Source organism: Centroberyx affinis, unplaced genomic scaffold (assembly GCF_046629955.1).
Source record: "Centroberyx affinis isolate AG114_WGS23_722 - 3 ecotype Tasmania unplaced genomic scaffold, CSIRO-AGI_Caff_v1 ptg001932l_1, whole genome shotgun sequence".
Lineage (NCBI taxonomy): Eukaryota > Metazoa > Chordata > Actinopteri > Beryciformes > Berycidae > Centroberyx > Centroberyx affinis.
In genome coordinates this window covers 205,001-219,857 of record NW_027280293.1, presented here as the reverse complement: position 1 = coordinate 219,857, position 14,857 = coordinate 205,001, and the positions used below count along the sequence as shown (strand labels likewise).

Here is a 14,857-nt window from a genome sequence, read left to right as displayed (position 1 = left end):
GTCCGCCGACCGCTCCGCCTCTCGTCCCCCCCCCTCTCTCTCTCTTCTCTCCGACCTTTTCCTCTCTCTCTCTTTCTTTCCCTCCCTCTCTTTCTCACTTTTACTCAACCCTCTCGTTTTTCTTTGCTCGCTCTCTCTCTCTCTCTCTCTCTCTCTCTCTGTCCATTTCTCTCTCTGTTTCTCTGCCTCTCCCATTCTCTCTTTATTTACTTCCCTGTCTGTCTTGGTCACTCCTCCTCCTCTCTCTCTCTCTCTCTCTCTCTCTCTCTCTCCCTCTCTCTCTCTCTCTCGCTCTTTCTCTCCATTTCTCTCTCTGTCTCTCTGCCTCTCCCATTCTCTCTTTCTTTACTTCCCTGTCTGTCTTGGTCACTCCTCTCTCTCTCTCTCTCTCCCTCTCTCTCTCTCTCTCTCTCCCTCTCTCTCTCTCTCTCTCTCTCTCTCTCTCTCTCTCCCTCCCTCCCTCCCTCTCTCTCTCTGTCTCTCCCATTCTCTCTGTCTTTACTTCCCTGCCTGTCTTGGTCACTCTCTCTCTCTCTCTCTCTCTCTCTTTCTCTCTCTCCCTCTCTCTCTCTCTCTCTCTCTCTCTCCCTCTCCCTCTCTCTCTCTCCTCAGGTCCTATGACCATGATGGGAGGGATGTCAGATCAGTGGAGCCAGAATAAGACAAAGGACAGCAGCATGCCTGACTCACTGCTAGGTCCACTTTACTCTTTCGTTTCTTCTCTCGTTTTTTGTCGTTTCCTATCCCCGCATCACATGTGAATCGCTGCATGAGGTCCTTCTTGTCATTTTTCCACCTCTCCTCTTTCTCTACGTTTCTTAGCCCTTCGCCAAATTTGTCGCTCCCGGATTGGTTGACCTTGTGGGCTTTTAATCTTTAATCAACTTTCTTTCTTTTTGTTTTCTTCCTTGTCCGCTTGATTGTTATCGCTCTGTCACACAGCTGCAATCATGTTTTAAACTTTCATTTTTGATGCAATGTCACATTGACACGTACACCAGCATATCATTTCATAGACTCATAGTCATTTCATAGTCAGAGTTCATAGTCAACCACCAGCATTAATAATCTGTGGTCTCCGTGGGCCATTTTTTCCCCAAGTACTAGCAGGCAAAATTACTTACAAAAAATAATGGGCTTTTCTACTCAATGCTCATATCTATTATGTATAATGAGGATATTTACAATTATTTATAATGCGGTATGATTGTTGCTACCAGCATAAATTATAACTCTATACTACTATAATGACTATAATTCTACAATAATGCTCACAAAATTACAGCCATGTTACAAGACTTCTAGCTTGTAATGGCTTGTATGTTAGTATAGCACGTAATACATGCCATAAAGTGCCAAATAATGTCATTACCTGGTCACACTGCTGTTATCCATCAGTGGTGAAAAGAATAATAGAATGTCCTACTTCTGCTGATATTTTAAGTAGAAGTAAAAGTACTGGTGTAAAAAGTAACTCATTTAAAATGTACTCAGAGTAAAAGTTACGAAGTTACTTTTTTAGAAAAGAGAACAATGTGAGATGTGATCTCTCCCATGCAATTCTAAAAAGACGAGAGTTCAAACTAGGTTTTTTTAATTTGAAAACTTGAAAATTACAAAAAAAAAAGTGCAGAAAGTAAAGACAGATTACTCTTCTCTTCTTTGCTGACTGACTGTTCATTGTGAACGTCTTCACAATTGGCCAGTTTATGATTGTCCACTTTCTGATGTTTATGTAGGCTAGAATCTACAGAATTTGTACTCTACAACACTAGAGCAAAAACGTATTTAAGTACAAGTATAATTACTGACTTTAAAAAAAAAGGTACAAATACATAAAACAGCTACTCAATTACTGTAACTGGAGTAAATGTATTATATGTATTATATACTGTATATACGTACATTATAGTAATGTATTATATTAATATATTCATTATGTATATATTTTCAAAATAAAAGAAATTCAACTGTGTCATTCCACCTTACACAAGTACACAGTGAAAGTGAAATATTTTTCTTTGTGTCATGGTGCATTCAAAAGAAGAATAATATGAAAATGAAACAGTGCAACAATGTAACAGTAGTTCACTGCGAAATCATAGTAAAACTTAGGCAATAAGACACAAAAATATGCACAAGACAACATAGTGAAACAATGCAATATGTCATATAGGTCAAGTATCATACATTGTAATATCAGAATTGCAATATTAATAGTCGTAGTATGAGTGACTGATGCAAAGCAGTTCAAGTATTTCAACATAACAACAATGCACAGAATTCAACTATTAGATTATTAACAGAGCAATAGGTAACATGGCTAATGCTTTTGGTGGGTTAGTGTTATGAATATCTCTCTGTTATTGATGTATTTCTCTGTCTGTATTCTTTCTCCCCATCAGGATTCTCCCAGCCTGGCATGGGGGGGACCAACCTGGGCGTGGGGTCCGCCCTGCCACCCTTCCAGACCAGTATGAGCTCCAGCCTGGGCCAGTCTGTCATGGGTTCGGCTGTGGACGCCCAGAAGAGTTCGGGCCTGTTCGGTTTGGAACCCAAAACCACCAGTAACACCAGCGGTAGCGCTCCGTTTAAACCCAGTGACCCGTTTTCCCCTGGTGGCCCCGGATTACACTCTATGGATCATTCTCCAGGTACCAGAAGGGGGTCGGTCGGATGTCTCACACAGGGCAGCAGGGGAGGGTGGAGTCAGAAGAGAGGAGAGAGAGGAGGGAGTGCAGCTGTATCTTTCAGGCTGAATTACACTTGAGTACATATATTTCACACCCTGGGATCCAGGTCCATTAAACCGTCATGCTGATCTTTTCATGTACTTTAGAAGGTTGGTTGAATTTTTCACACAGAGTAACAGGGGAGGGTGGAGCTAGAGTCTTTACAACCCCGTCCCGAATTGAGAAATGCATTCTATTCAATGAACAGATTGCTAAAATCCAGTACTAATCTTGTTATTTTGCCTGCTGTAGAAAGTTGGCTTGGATCTCTTACACAGGGCAGCAGGGGAGGGTGGTGTCAGGAGAAGAGCAAAGGCCCGGTCATACAGGATGTGTTTTTAGCAGCAGAGGGCGGCCTTTTCTAGTCGTTTTCGATGTGGGTGAAGGACTTTAAGAGCTGCTTGTGTGTTGCTGGACACCTCGCGCTTTTCCGCTCTGGGCTGAGTTGAAAAAAAGTTCAACTCGGAGCTGAAAGGCGCCCGACATCACAGTTTTCTCTCCACTGACAAATCGAGTTACCAAGAATCTAAACAGAAAACAGCAGCTTGGAGGAGAATTTGTGCTGCGCTCGAAATATCTGGCAACTTTTTTATCATGAATTGTTATTGTTTATGATAATCAACATGCTGGTTTAGTGACTGACAGCTGATCGTCAGCTGATCCTGTGGTTGCCTAGCAACAGCAAACACAGCAACGCAGCAGGCTGCTTTGCTTTGAAGGCTTCAACAAAAAGACGTGCAGTGTTCAGCCTTCATGCATAATTGGGCCCTAAAGCTGTATTTCAAAAACAGTTGTAATGTAGAAATGCATTCATAGAAAAGCAAGATCCTGAAAACATGAAACCACCACAAAAAGCCATAACTCTAAAAATGTCAATTGGTAACACTTTACAATAAGGGTCACTAAGTTAAGGGTTAGTTAATGCTTAATAAGCATTAACTAACCCTTAATTAACAGTTAACTAATGTGTAATTTACTAATGGTGTTCATGTTAACTAAGGTATTAAATTATACATTATTTAATAGTTTATAAAGCTGACTATTACATAATGTATACATTAATACCTTAGTTAACATGAACACCATTAGTAAATGATTACCAGACACATTAGTTAACTGTTAATTAAGGGTTAGTTCATGCTTAATAAGCATTAACTTAGTGACCCTTATTGTAAAGTGTTACCAGTCAATCTAACCCTCAATGGTAATGGTAACTCCAGCCAGTTTAATAAAGATGCCAGTCAGGTCAGGACTTTTTGCTTTGCAGCAAGACATACTGTACAACACATTACATACAGTAATTAAAACGTACAGATACATACATGAAGCTATTTATTTGTCACATAAATGTGGTTTATGGCATGTAGGATAAATGAGAACTTCAGTTTCAGCCTGTGGTTGCTGGAAGTTTGGGAGTGGCTGAATTTTCCCCCACAATTGGTGACAGTGGCAGTTCATGATACTAGAATTAATCAGTATTGTAAATATTTACTTAATAATTTCAATATATAATGTTAAATACATCTTACATTCAGTTAGAGCTTGACTCCTCCCAATCTAAAAGCTATAGAAAAGAAAAATGGGCAGTGAGGACAGATGTAGAAGTCCTCAACTGAAACTTAATTTCAAAGAACCTCTCAATATCTAAGTTTCTACATAGATTGGACTTATCAAAGATTCAGTCCCCCTTAGCCAGGTCTTGTTGAGGGTTTTATTTTTCAGCCAGACTACTCTTGTCTGTTTTGTTGCCGTTCTAAAGATAGCCCTGCTAGCTAAAAGCCAGCTAGCGGTGCTAGCCGGTTGTTATGTAACGGTTACTGTTCTAGTGCAATATCAGTCGGGGCTGAAATGCTGCATCAGCGACAGAGATGGCAATGTACTGTAGGACTATTCAACAGACTTCATCTTCCTCATAGAGATCAGGGGATGATTTGAAGGAGGATCAAGTAGCGGCCATGGCTGTATTATGTATTATTATGCTGCTGCAAGCTCCGCCACGCAGTTCATTCACTTGCAAAATGAAAAATGCAAAAATAACTTCCAATTAAACATGAAATTCTCAGTGAGAAGACTGTAGTGATATAACCACATGTTGCTATTTTAAACTTCTGGATTTAGTAAATGAAAATAGACAGCAGCTCTAGCGTCACACACAATACCTGCAGAGATTGCTGCAAATCTGCCGACCTCGTTGCATAACGGGTCACAGTGAAGAGTAAAATATGAGCTTTAGACAAGCAAATCCTGCCTTTTATCTAACTGTTGCAACCCCCAAATATATATTTCAAAACAAAGGGTTGGACAAAAAAGACTTTTAGCCTATTACCACTGTGATTAGTGCAATCTTTTATATAACTAGCTGGCATAAAGTTAGCTAAAAAATAATTTCTAAACATACTGAAAATGTGGAAATATCAGCCAGAGTTCATGTCAAAAATGGCAAGTCTGCTAATCCGCATTAATGTGCTAATCAGTATTTTTTACTATTGTTTTCCATCTTGGCTTGACCTCACTTAGTGGCAACAAAACATTTTACATAAGCTATGCACAGGACAGTGCATTCAGTAACTTGCTACAATGTAGCTTAATAGTTTAACTGCAATTTAATAGTAGTAATAGTTTAATAGTTTTTTGGTAACACTTTACAATAAGGGTCACTAAGTTAAGGGTTAACTAATGTGTAATTTACTGATGTGTTCATGTTAACTAAGGTATTAATTAATACATTATTTAATAGTTTATAAAGATGACTCTTAAATAATGTATAAATTAATACCTTAGTTAACATGAACACCATTAGTAAATGATTACCAGACACATTAGTTAACTGTTAATTAACTAACCCTTAACTTAGTGACCCTTATTGTAAAGTGTTACCAGTTTTCTTAAGTTTTTTGCCCCAGGTCATTTGTATCTTTGGAAGCTCTCACTGTAAGAGTCCAAGCTGCACAGGCAGTAACACGGTAGTTCCATCTTGTAACTGTAGTTATAAGAGCTTCTATCGGGCCTCGATACGAAGCCTGTGTGAAATAGAACACACAAGCATCAAAACCTCATAATAATAATGTTACGCCGTTGGTATTAAGGTTTCTGTTCTTGATACAAAGTTACTTTTGCACATCACATGCGCAACCACAGATCCCATCCTCCTATCGCACAAGGATGCCACTTGTGGCTACGCTTGACATTAAAAGAAAACATTGTTGATATTATTTTTACTTAGTGGAACTTGGCTGATTCTTCCTTTATTTTGATCCATAATAATTACAAATCAACGTGAAAAACACATCACACATCGATATATCAGCGGAACCAGACAGCATTTTGTAAACAGTGCAGAAATTAAGTTTATTAAAAGTCTAACTCTTGGACAGATGCTGAATCACATTTTCCTTGGACAGTTTCCACTCAGCAGCTAGATTTCCATTAATTTTAGGGCACAAAAGAAAAGTCAATCTGTTAATTTTTTTATTAGAGTACATATTTTTTTAATACTAATCAGGATTCCTGGGGAATGGAAGACATTTTAACAAAATATTCAGATTACAAAAATACATCAGTTTAGTATTATTTTAATTTAATTTCTCTTTCTTTAAGCCTTTGTTTTGGTCAAATAATGAGCTCATTCCTGTTGGGAGACAATAAGGTTAACATGTTTGTTGTCATGGGTTTGGAGTCATGGCATCTGTTATGTCTTGCCCCCTCTGTCCCATTGTTCCTGTCTCTCTTCACCGGGTATCTAATGAAGCATGAAGACAAACTTTAATACAGAAAAATCATTCTTTCCACAGATTTCAAATTCAATTCCATCTCTCTAGGCTTTTGTTTGGCTCAGCAATACTGCAGCTTATTTGTGTCAGAAGCGAGAATATTTAATATTGTTGCTGTCTGATGGAAACCTTGTGTCTCAAAAAAACCAATCAGCTTTTCAGAAATGATTAAAATGAGTTTAAGACTAACACTGTACTTTTTTTTTTTTATTATACAGAGGGCTTTGAATGGGTTTCATGTAGAACAGAACTATATAAGAAAAACAGATCCATTTTTGAGAATTCATGAATTTCCATATTTTACACCGGGTTAGAGTTAGATTTAAGATTAGGAAATCACTTAAGAAGTTTTCATTTGACAGCAGGAATATGCAAAACACAAGCTTGTGTGAGATTCAGTATCATCGGTGCCCTGCAGATCAGCAAATCTCAGACCAGTTTGCCATTTTTAACTATTTTTAATAACAGTAATTAACAACATGTATTGTTCCACTTGATGAACACGTCTCTTGGCCTTGTGACCAAGCCACATCATTTATATTGCTTTGTAAGATTTCTTGATTTCTGAAAAAAATAAAATAAAAAACTTTTTGGAGACAAAAGATTTCTGCAGGACACCGACGATAGGTTTTATCATCTCTCTCTGCCTCACCTCTTCCGCTGCTGCATTTCTGTGTTCGAGACAACCGCCGCTGCAGCAATAATGTTCTTCTTGGCAGCTTGCCAGACTCCAGATTAAGATGCACTCCCATTAAATACCTTATCACATTAAATATAGATGATAATGCCCCTGCATCTTCCCTTCCGAGAGCTGTTTATAGCTGCGAGAGCAACGAAGGGCACCGGGAGAAAATAGCAGCTTCAATCAATTTAGAAATGCGGGGGAAGGGTGCCAGATTTAGAGGGGAATGCACCTTTATCTAGATTCACATTACTATCCAGTGATGTAAGAGAGGCCAGGAGGGGAGGGAGGGGTGGTGGGGTAAGGGGGAGGGGAACGAATGATGAAAACTGAGACTGAGAAATGAAAATCGAGACAGGCGGAGAAAAAGATGAGCAGACAGAGGGGGTATTGGTCAGAGAGTCTTATTTTCGTATTCCATCCCCCTATCCTATCTGTCTCCCTCGCTCTATCTATCTTTCTGTCTCTCTCTCTCATTCTTTCTGAGCTGATTAAGCGCATGTCAGTAGAAATTTAGAAATATGGCTTCAGAGAATATAGCATAACCAACTGGGATGACTTCATCGCCAAAAAAAGATAGTGGGAACCAAAGACAAAAAAAAAGAAAAGAGATCATACTCTGTGCCTGCTGTGATGTTGTGTTTGAATGTAATTGTAATGTGTTTGTCTATATATGTATATATCTTGTTGAGCTTGCATGCATATGTGTCATCGTATTGTGATTAGTTTTTAATCCGTTCCATGTGTCTTTCATGTGTTAATTTGCGTCATTTTAGCATGTGTGTGTATGTGAAGTTAGTTTTGATTTTGTACCGAAGCCATGCAATGTGACACTGACCCATTCATTTCCATAATTCAGACCTGCCTGCAGTTGTTTCTTATCATACCCGTTAGACCCTTATTTGAGGTGCGCTTGATTTATTGAACTTATTGAGGTCGACCGGATGCTTGCTGCTTCAGTGCTCAAGTGCACCCAGACTCAGGTGTGTTTGTTTTGCTCTGCTGCGTGTGCCTGCTCCCTACACATGACCAGCGCTTCTCCCTGGCCCTTGTGGTGATGATGTTGATGATGATGATGATGATGATGATGATGATGATGATGATGATAAGCGTTCAATCATACTTATCTCCTCTCAGAAAGAGAGAATCACACCAGATTAACTGCTTGATTGACACAATACAAACTACTGCCTTACACCACAATATTATTTTTTTTAAACCCATCCAAAATTGAAAATTTGCATGATATGACCTTACATTTTGTGCATTTTATTGCCAAGATTTGAATCAATTCCAACAGTACTTGTTAACCCATTGATCACAAGTTATGAAACGAACGTGATCTGCCTTCATTCTCTGAAAAATGTCACCCTCCCATCCGTTGAGTTAAGTGTTTGCGACCTGTTCACCAAGTTATTAACATAATGTATACTGCCCATCAGATTCCACAGACATTAAGAGTAGAATCCCTTCTACCAGTAACAGCCAGTGGATCTTTGAACCAGTATTTATCGCCAATTGAATTCAAGCAAATATTTATTGGGAGTGATGCAGAATGACCACCAGAATCAGACCAGCAGTCTCTATCAGATAAATCACAGCAAAGTTACCATGAGCCCAATTTCCACCCCAGAAGTTGCTATAAAGCAGCACCAAAAAATATCTGTCCCAAAATAAATTGATTATGCGTATTCAATTCAAAATAATCTTGACTAAAACCTATAAAGTCTATAACAGGTGAGTAAAAGAAGCCCAAATCATTGGTCGAATGCATTTATAAAAGCAGGCACCATCACATACGTCAGATATTTTGTGAAAATGCTCAAGGGATTGTGCCAAAAACGGGCCAAAAAGCAGTCAGACTATGGTTACTATGGCTGGAACCACCCATCCACTTTGTAGCTCGGGTTAGGGTCATTACATCGTCTACACAAGCAACAACAATGCAAAGGGCAATGTAAGGGACATTTCTTGCATTCTTGCGTAGCAATATGTGCAGTCCAACCGCAAGACTAACGCTAATGCATGTTGCAATGTCATGTTTCAGGTAGAGCCGCTAAATGCAAATATTGCTAAATGAGCAACTACAAATGAACAAGTAGTAGTTTTTGGTGTAAAACCATTCCAACAGCCATCATAGTGCCCAACTTGTAACTAGCTGCTAATGCCTGTTGACTGATCCCAGTCACCGAGTGCCTCAGTGTGACAGCCAGCCACTGGGTTGTACTGGTTCTTGTCATGGCTAATCAGAGGCAATACTTTGAAGGATGTTGTCAAATTTTGCCACTGACATCAGAAAATATTGGAAATGCCTCTCTTCATCAAAGTTCCGCATGGGCAAAAATTCCCCATCTAGCATTCTCGACCTATTTAAACAACACACGTACCGTCTTCTTTCCAACTTCTCCTTTTTTGGTGGTGATTGAGTCTATATTAAAGTAGGCATTCCTCTGCAGTAGTCATTTTTAAATACCCCTCTCAGACTAGTGACTTTGCTTCCCCCATGTGGATAAGCAGTTTATAACTTCAGTCAGGGCTCAAGGAAGTTGGTCGACATGCGTGTACTAAGTCAGCAGAGAGCTAGCATGTTGGCAACTTGCATTAGCATATGTGCGCCTTGCATTAACTATGCACTAGGCCTATGGTTGGATTTATTCAGGAACAGAAAGTATGATTTTAATCAGTGAAAAGAACTGTGCACCACAAATCAGTAGTCCACCTTCACTTATAGGGAATTAATCTCTACTACTAACTAATCTCTATTTACAAGAAAATCTGTGAATTGCCTATACAATCTGCAGCCTACCCTACCTCCAACTTGTCACTAGTTTTGTATATACTAGTACTATACTACTATAGACTCATTACAAGTACCTACTGCCTTGAGACAGCAAACAATTTAGAAGACCTAAACCTGAATTGGCAAAAAGTGACTGTACTGACAACAAAGGAAGTCTGAAATGGTGATATTTTTCTTTTGTCTTCAAGATATGCATCCCTTATGGTCAGGGGCCGCCTATGGTAACCACAATCTGATAGCTTTTTGGCAGGTGATTTTCTGACACAGTATGTGACTGGTTCCTCCTCTTATAAAACCCTCCCCCCCGGCAGCTCCCATCCTCTCTCCCAGCGGCTCAATGGACGACAGCAGTCCCACATCCTCCACCTCCGAAACCCTCAGCCCTGACAGAGCGGGGCCCGGGGGAGAGGTTGGCAAGCAACAGCAGAGAAGGAGGAAGAAGAAGAGGAAGGGCCGCGACGAGGTCTACGACTTCTTGGATAGGCAGGAAGTGGAGAATAACGTCGGCCAGTCGGACAAGCACGGGACGATAAGCCCCGGCTCTTCGCAGGAGAAGGGAGGAGGGGAGGAAGAGGAGGAGGAGGAGGAGGAGGAGGAGAGCTGGGAGTGGGAGATCAGAGGGAGGGGAGGAGGGGGGAGAGTGAGGGGGAGGAAGGGTAAGAGTCGGATGAGACTTCCAGAGGAGTGGGGAGTGCCCCAGCAGCCTGCCTCTCCCACACCGGCTACAGTCGCTCCTAACTGGGGTACAGCTGCTGACTCTGGCCCCTCTGACTCCAAAGCTCTGGAGCCCAACCCAAAGCCCAGCCCCAACCCTGTTGTGCCCTCTGCCCCTTCCCCAATCCCCACAAGCTTCACCAACCCTTCCCATGCTAGCTACGACACAGAATCTCCACCGCGCTCCTACGAGCCCATGTGTGTGGACGATTTCGCCGTGTCCGCTAAAGACGCTAAAATGGCAAACGAAGCTAAAGATTCTCCACTCTCCTCCGCTGGCAAACCTGAAGCTAACGTTAGCTTAGCGGCCAACGCGGCCACCAAGGCTAGTTTACCCGGGGATGTGAGCGGTAGCCTAGCGCTAATGACAGGGGACAATCTGAGCCCGGTCTCCCAGACCTTCTCTTTCCTGGATTCAGTCCTCCAGACGCCCCCGGCCTCCACGCCCGGCTCCCAGACCACCACCCCCGTCACCAACACCCCGTCCCTTGCTACCGCTCCCCTTACAAAGACCACCCCACCAGAAACCACCGCCCCTGCTTCACAAGTCTCTTCTGTTATCCATCCCTCCACGCCACCGTCCAAGAGCACTCCAGACCTTCCTCCTACTTCCGCTTTGTCCACCGGCCGGTCCCCCTTAACCGGTGCAGACACGCACCTTTCTGCTGCTGCAGTCGGATCGACCCTCAACCCCGACGCCAAGCCTTTTGTCCCCTTGGTCACGCCCACATCCACTACAGCCACACCCGATACAAGTGCGGCCACTCCCGTTATTACCACTGACACCACCCCCCTCGCGTCCGCAGTCACCCCCGCCACAACCTCAGCCACGCCCCTCGGCTCATCAGCCACTCCCGGTAAAAGTGACGCCACTCGCCCCTCCCCATCAGACACTCCCGCCACAAGTGTAGCCACGCCCCTTAGCTCGACAGCCACTCCCCCTCCCTCCATCGCCCCTGCAGCCCCTCCCTCTCTCCCTGCACACTCAGAGCACCGGGACTCCTCGCCGCCACCGCTCCCCCCACTGGAAGGTTGGTGAACTACAGGGAAGATTATGATAATGAGGGGGCTATATTTAAACAGAAGTCACTGTAGGCTAGGATAGGAAGAAATAGCTATTGCTACCAGTAGGCTGTCTTTCTGTGGGGGGGTGTATGACTCTTTAATTGCATGGCTCTCTGTCTGTGGATTGAGTACCAGGCCTGCTTGGTGTTTGGTCCTTTCCTTTATGTAATTATATTTGTAATAAATAGGGCCCGACAGATAAATGGGAAATGGCTTATATTATACCCGGAATTAATTTTTGAGATATTCCACATCTGCAACAGATCTTGATCTTGATCTTGATGAAAATGAATAATTCTATACACAAAGCTGTGTAGCCCGTTGTTTCCATTATAAATGCTTGGAATCTCTACAAAGAGACATTTTCATTTCACACAACTACCAAAGAAATTGTCTAGATATATTAGATCTTAATTTTCCTTGGCATCCGTATAGGACCCAAACGTCCTGTATTGGTCGGGCCCTAGTAACTACCATGCAAGGGTAAACTGATAATTGCCATTGTCTGATTTCATTCCCCTCTGCCTGGCTATCTGTGTTGCTCTATTATTATTATTATTATTATTATTATTATTATTATTATAACAACTTTATTACTTTACTTGTTGCTTATAACAGCTCTACTATCTATGCTTGCTCCAACTGTCTCCCATCTGATTGTTAACTGCCTGTTTAGCTGCCCACTATCTCCTCTCTGTCTATAGATACACACAGACCATCTGGGTCCATGCAGGGTAAAGCTAACTTACCAGTCTGTCAAAGTCTGTTAGCATTACAAAGTTGTACACAATTTTGTTATTGGGCTTTTTCACCTCTTTGTGTGTATCTATTGCAACAGTCTATACAGTATTATTACAACACTATTATCATATATAGAGAGACTCATAAGTGACTTTCCTCTACAACATAGGAATGGAAATGGCAATTTTTAACTCTACATGACCCAGATGGGACAAGTTTTTCAGGTTTAGCCAGGAAAGTCAGCAAACCCTACCCACTAAAGACCACAATGGGAATAAGCTATCAAGCTTTATTGTCTTATACAAGCAATTATGGGGGTCCCCAAACCCAGCTTTGACAACTACTTATAACAGTCCAATGCTCTGCTTCTATGGCAAGATTTACCTAGGATGAGAAAACCTGATTTTTAACCCTGATCCTGCAATGCAAAGATCCAGTCTGGGTTACAGGGTCAAAAATTTATTTTTTCTTCCTGTGCAAATCCAAGTCCAGGTTCCAATGAGCTCTTCCTATCATTTTCCCTAGTATCTTATCCCAAATGTAAAACTAAAACCCCACTCAGGTGACAGGGTTTCCCCCAGAAAGGTTATTAGGTGATGTGAGAGGTGAGACATGGGCCCAGTGCTGCATTTATGGCAACATAATGGCAGAACTGCAAACTATTGATAGTCAGATCTTATTATGCAAGGTTAAAATCTGAGGAGATTTGAACACATGACTATGTAATTAGGGTTCTCCATGCATGCAGTAGGCTTGGGCCAATATTCGAGTATCGCAAATTTGAATAAAATACAAAATAAAATACAAAAAACCCCCAGAAAAAATATAAAATAAAATAAACAACCGCACCACCATTATAATATCGTATATCACAATATTTTGGCGGGACAGCATCGCAATATTACATTTTGGATATCGGCCAAGCCTATCTAACACTAATGTTAGGTACTTCTGATTTATTGTTCCAATGTCCAGGCTAGCTGAGGAGGCAAATTAGCCCACTTAGCCTCTGATACACTGGGGGAAACCCTGAGATGAGTACCTCTGCTCCTTCATTTTAATACTTCTCTCTCCTGGTAATGCTGGGTTTCAATCCTGAGCACTGGTTTGTCTCTGGCTATCTAAGTTACCCACCGTCCTGCTGAATGAAGCTTTGTTATTTTCCAGTGTGATTCTCTCTATACCTCTCCTGAGCCCTCTTCCACTACTAAAACCCGACTTTTACATGACACTGTTTGTGAAATGCACTGTAAATGCGCTTAAAATTATTGATTTGAATAAAATAACAATTCATTGAATTCGATTCAGTAGCTCTGGCTTTCAAATTATGCTACTGTAGGCGTTCAGATGGGCCTGGCACTTACTAACCAAGTCCTTCACACTGGCCTTCTACCTGCGTATGTGTCAAACCTCTAAAATGTCCTGGAATTTCCATAAATTCCTGGACTTATGAAGCACATACGCGGCTCACTTTTTGTGCTAGATGTTCAAACACTGAGGCATTGTTAGGCTTGATGTCGGAGGATTGATTGCAGGGTGTAGGCTTAATGCAGTGAGAGTGATGCTGAAGTGACTGAAAATTATCTTCTCTCTCTCCTTCTCCCCCCTTTTTCTTTTTCATACTTCCACCGATGATGTGACCTTGCACAAAAGGTAAGTCAGCTCTCTCTTTTTTTTCAGTTTGTATTAACACCTCACTTGGATCCTTGCAGGGCATCTCAATCACTTTTGGTGTTGAATGTTAAATTATTATCTCATTATTCTGATTAACACATTTCTGGGTGGTTTTAAAAGTGATGGATGATGCTGAGGGGCAAATTATCTCAGCTGTATCAAGGCTTAAAAATCCATCTGTAACCTCTGTCTTGTCAGTCTGTTTCATGGAAACAGCAAGCAACTTTTATATTCAGCGTCGACTATCAGTCAGTGACAATTAAGGTATTGCTGTTCTATCATTATCACTGTCATTTTCGACCCAGTGCGTGCCGGGATGGGCTCCAGCCCCCCCGTGACTCTGAAAAGGTTTAAGCAGTTAGAGAAAACAAATGAATGAATGAATAAATTGCATCATTTCCATCATTTTACTGAGCTGTTTTTAGCACTACATGTCCTCCAGTGTCCTCCAGATGGCATTACCTGGAAAACAAGCATGTTTTCCAGTGCATTGTTTTCCAGTGAAGCGCCCCTTTAAAGAGTAACTAAACCCCAAACCCAAATGTAAGATAGATATTTATTGGTCCTTTCGGAAATGTGTCATGTGCCATACAATCGTCAGACAAGTAAACAGACAACTACAATGACAACAACTATAATGACAGCACTACCACCTGACCGCAACAACAGGACACCCCGA

General features: G+C 41.4%; 1 protein-coding gene across 1 annotated transcript in view; it reads left to right on the top strand.

Moving 5' to 3' along the window:
* Window positions 1–623: 623 nt before the first annotated feature.
* The window catches only part of map4l (microtubule associated protein 4 like), a 54,669-nt gene continuing 40,435 nt past the window's right edge, over window positions 624–14,857 (top strand). Inside the window, exons 1-4 of the mRNA XM_071530494.1 lie at window positions 624–696; window positions 2,406–2,654; window positions 10,296–10,711; window positions 10,784–11,729. Of these exons, the coding sequence (XP_071386595.1) occupies window positions 624–696; window positions 2,406–2,654; window positions 10,296–10,711; window positions 10,784–11,729 (1,684 nt within the window). The remainder of the gene's footprint in view (window positions 697–2,405; window positions 2,655–10,295; window positions 10,712–10,783; window positions 11,730–14,857) is intronic.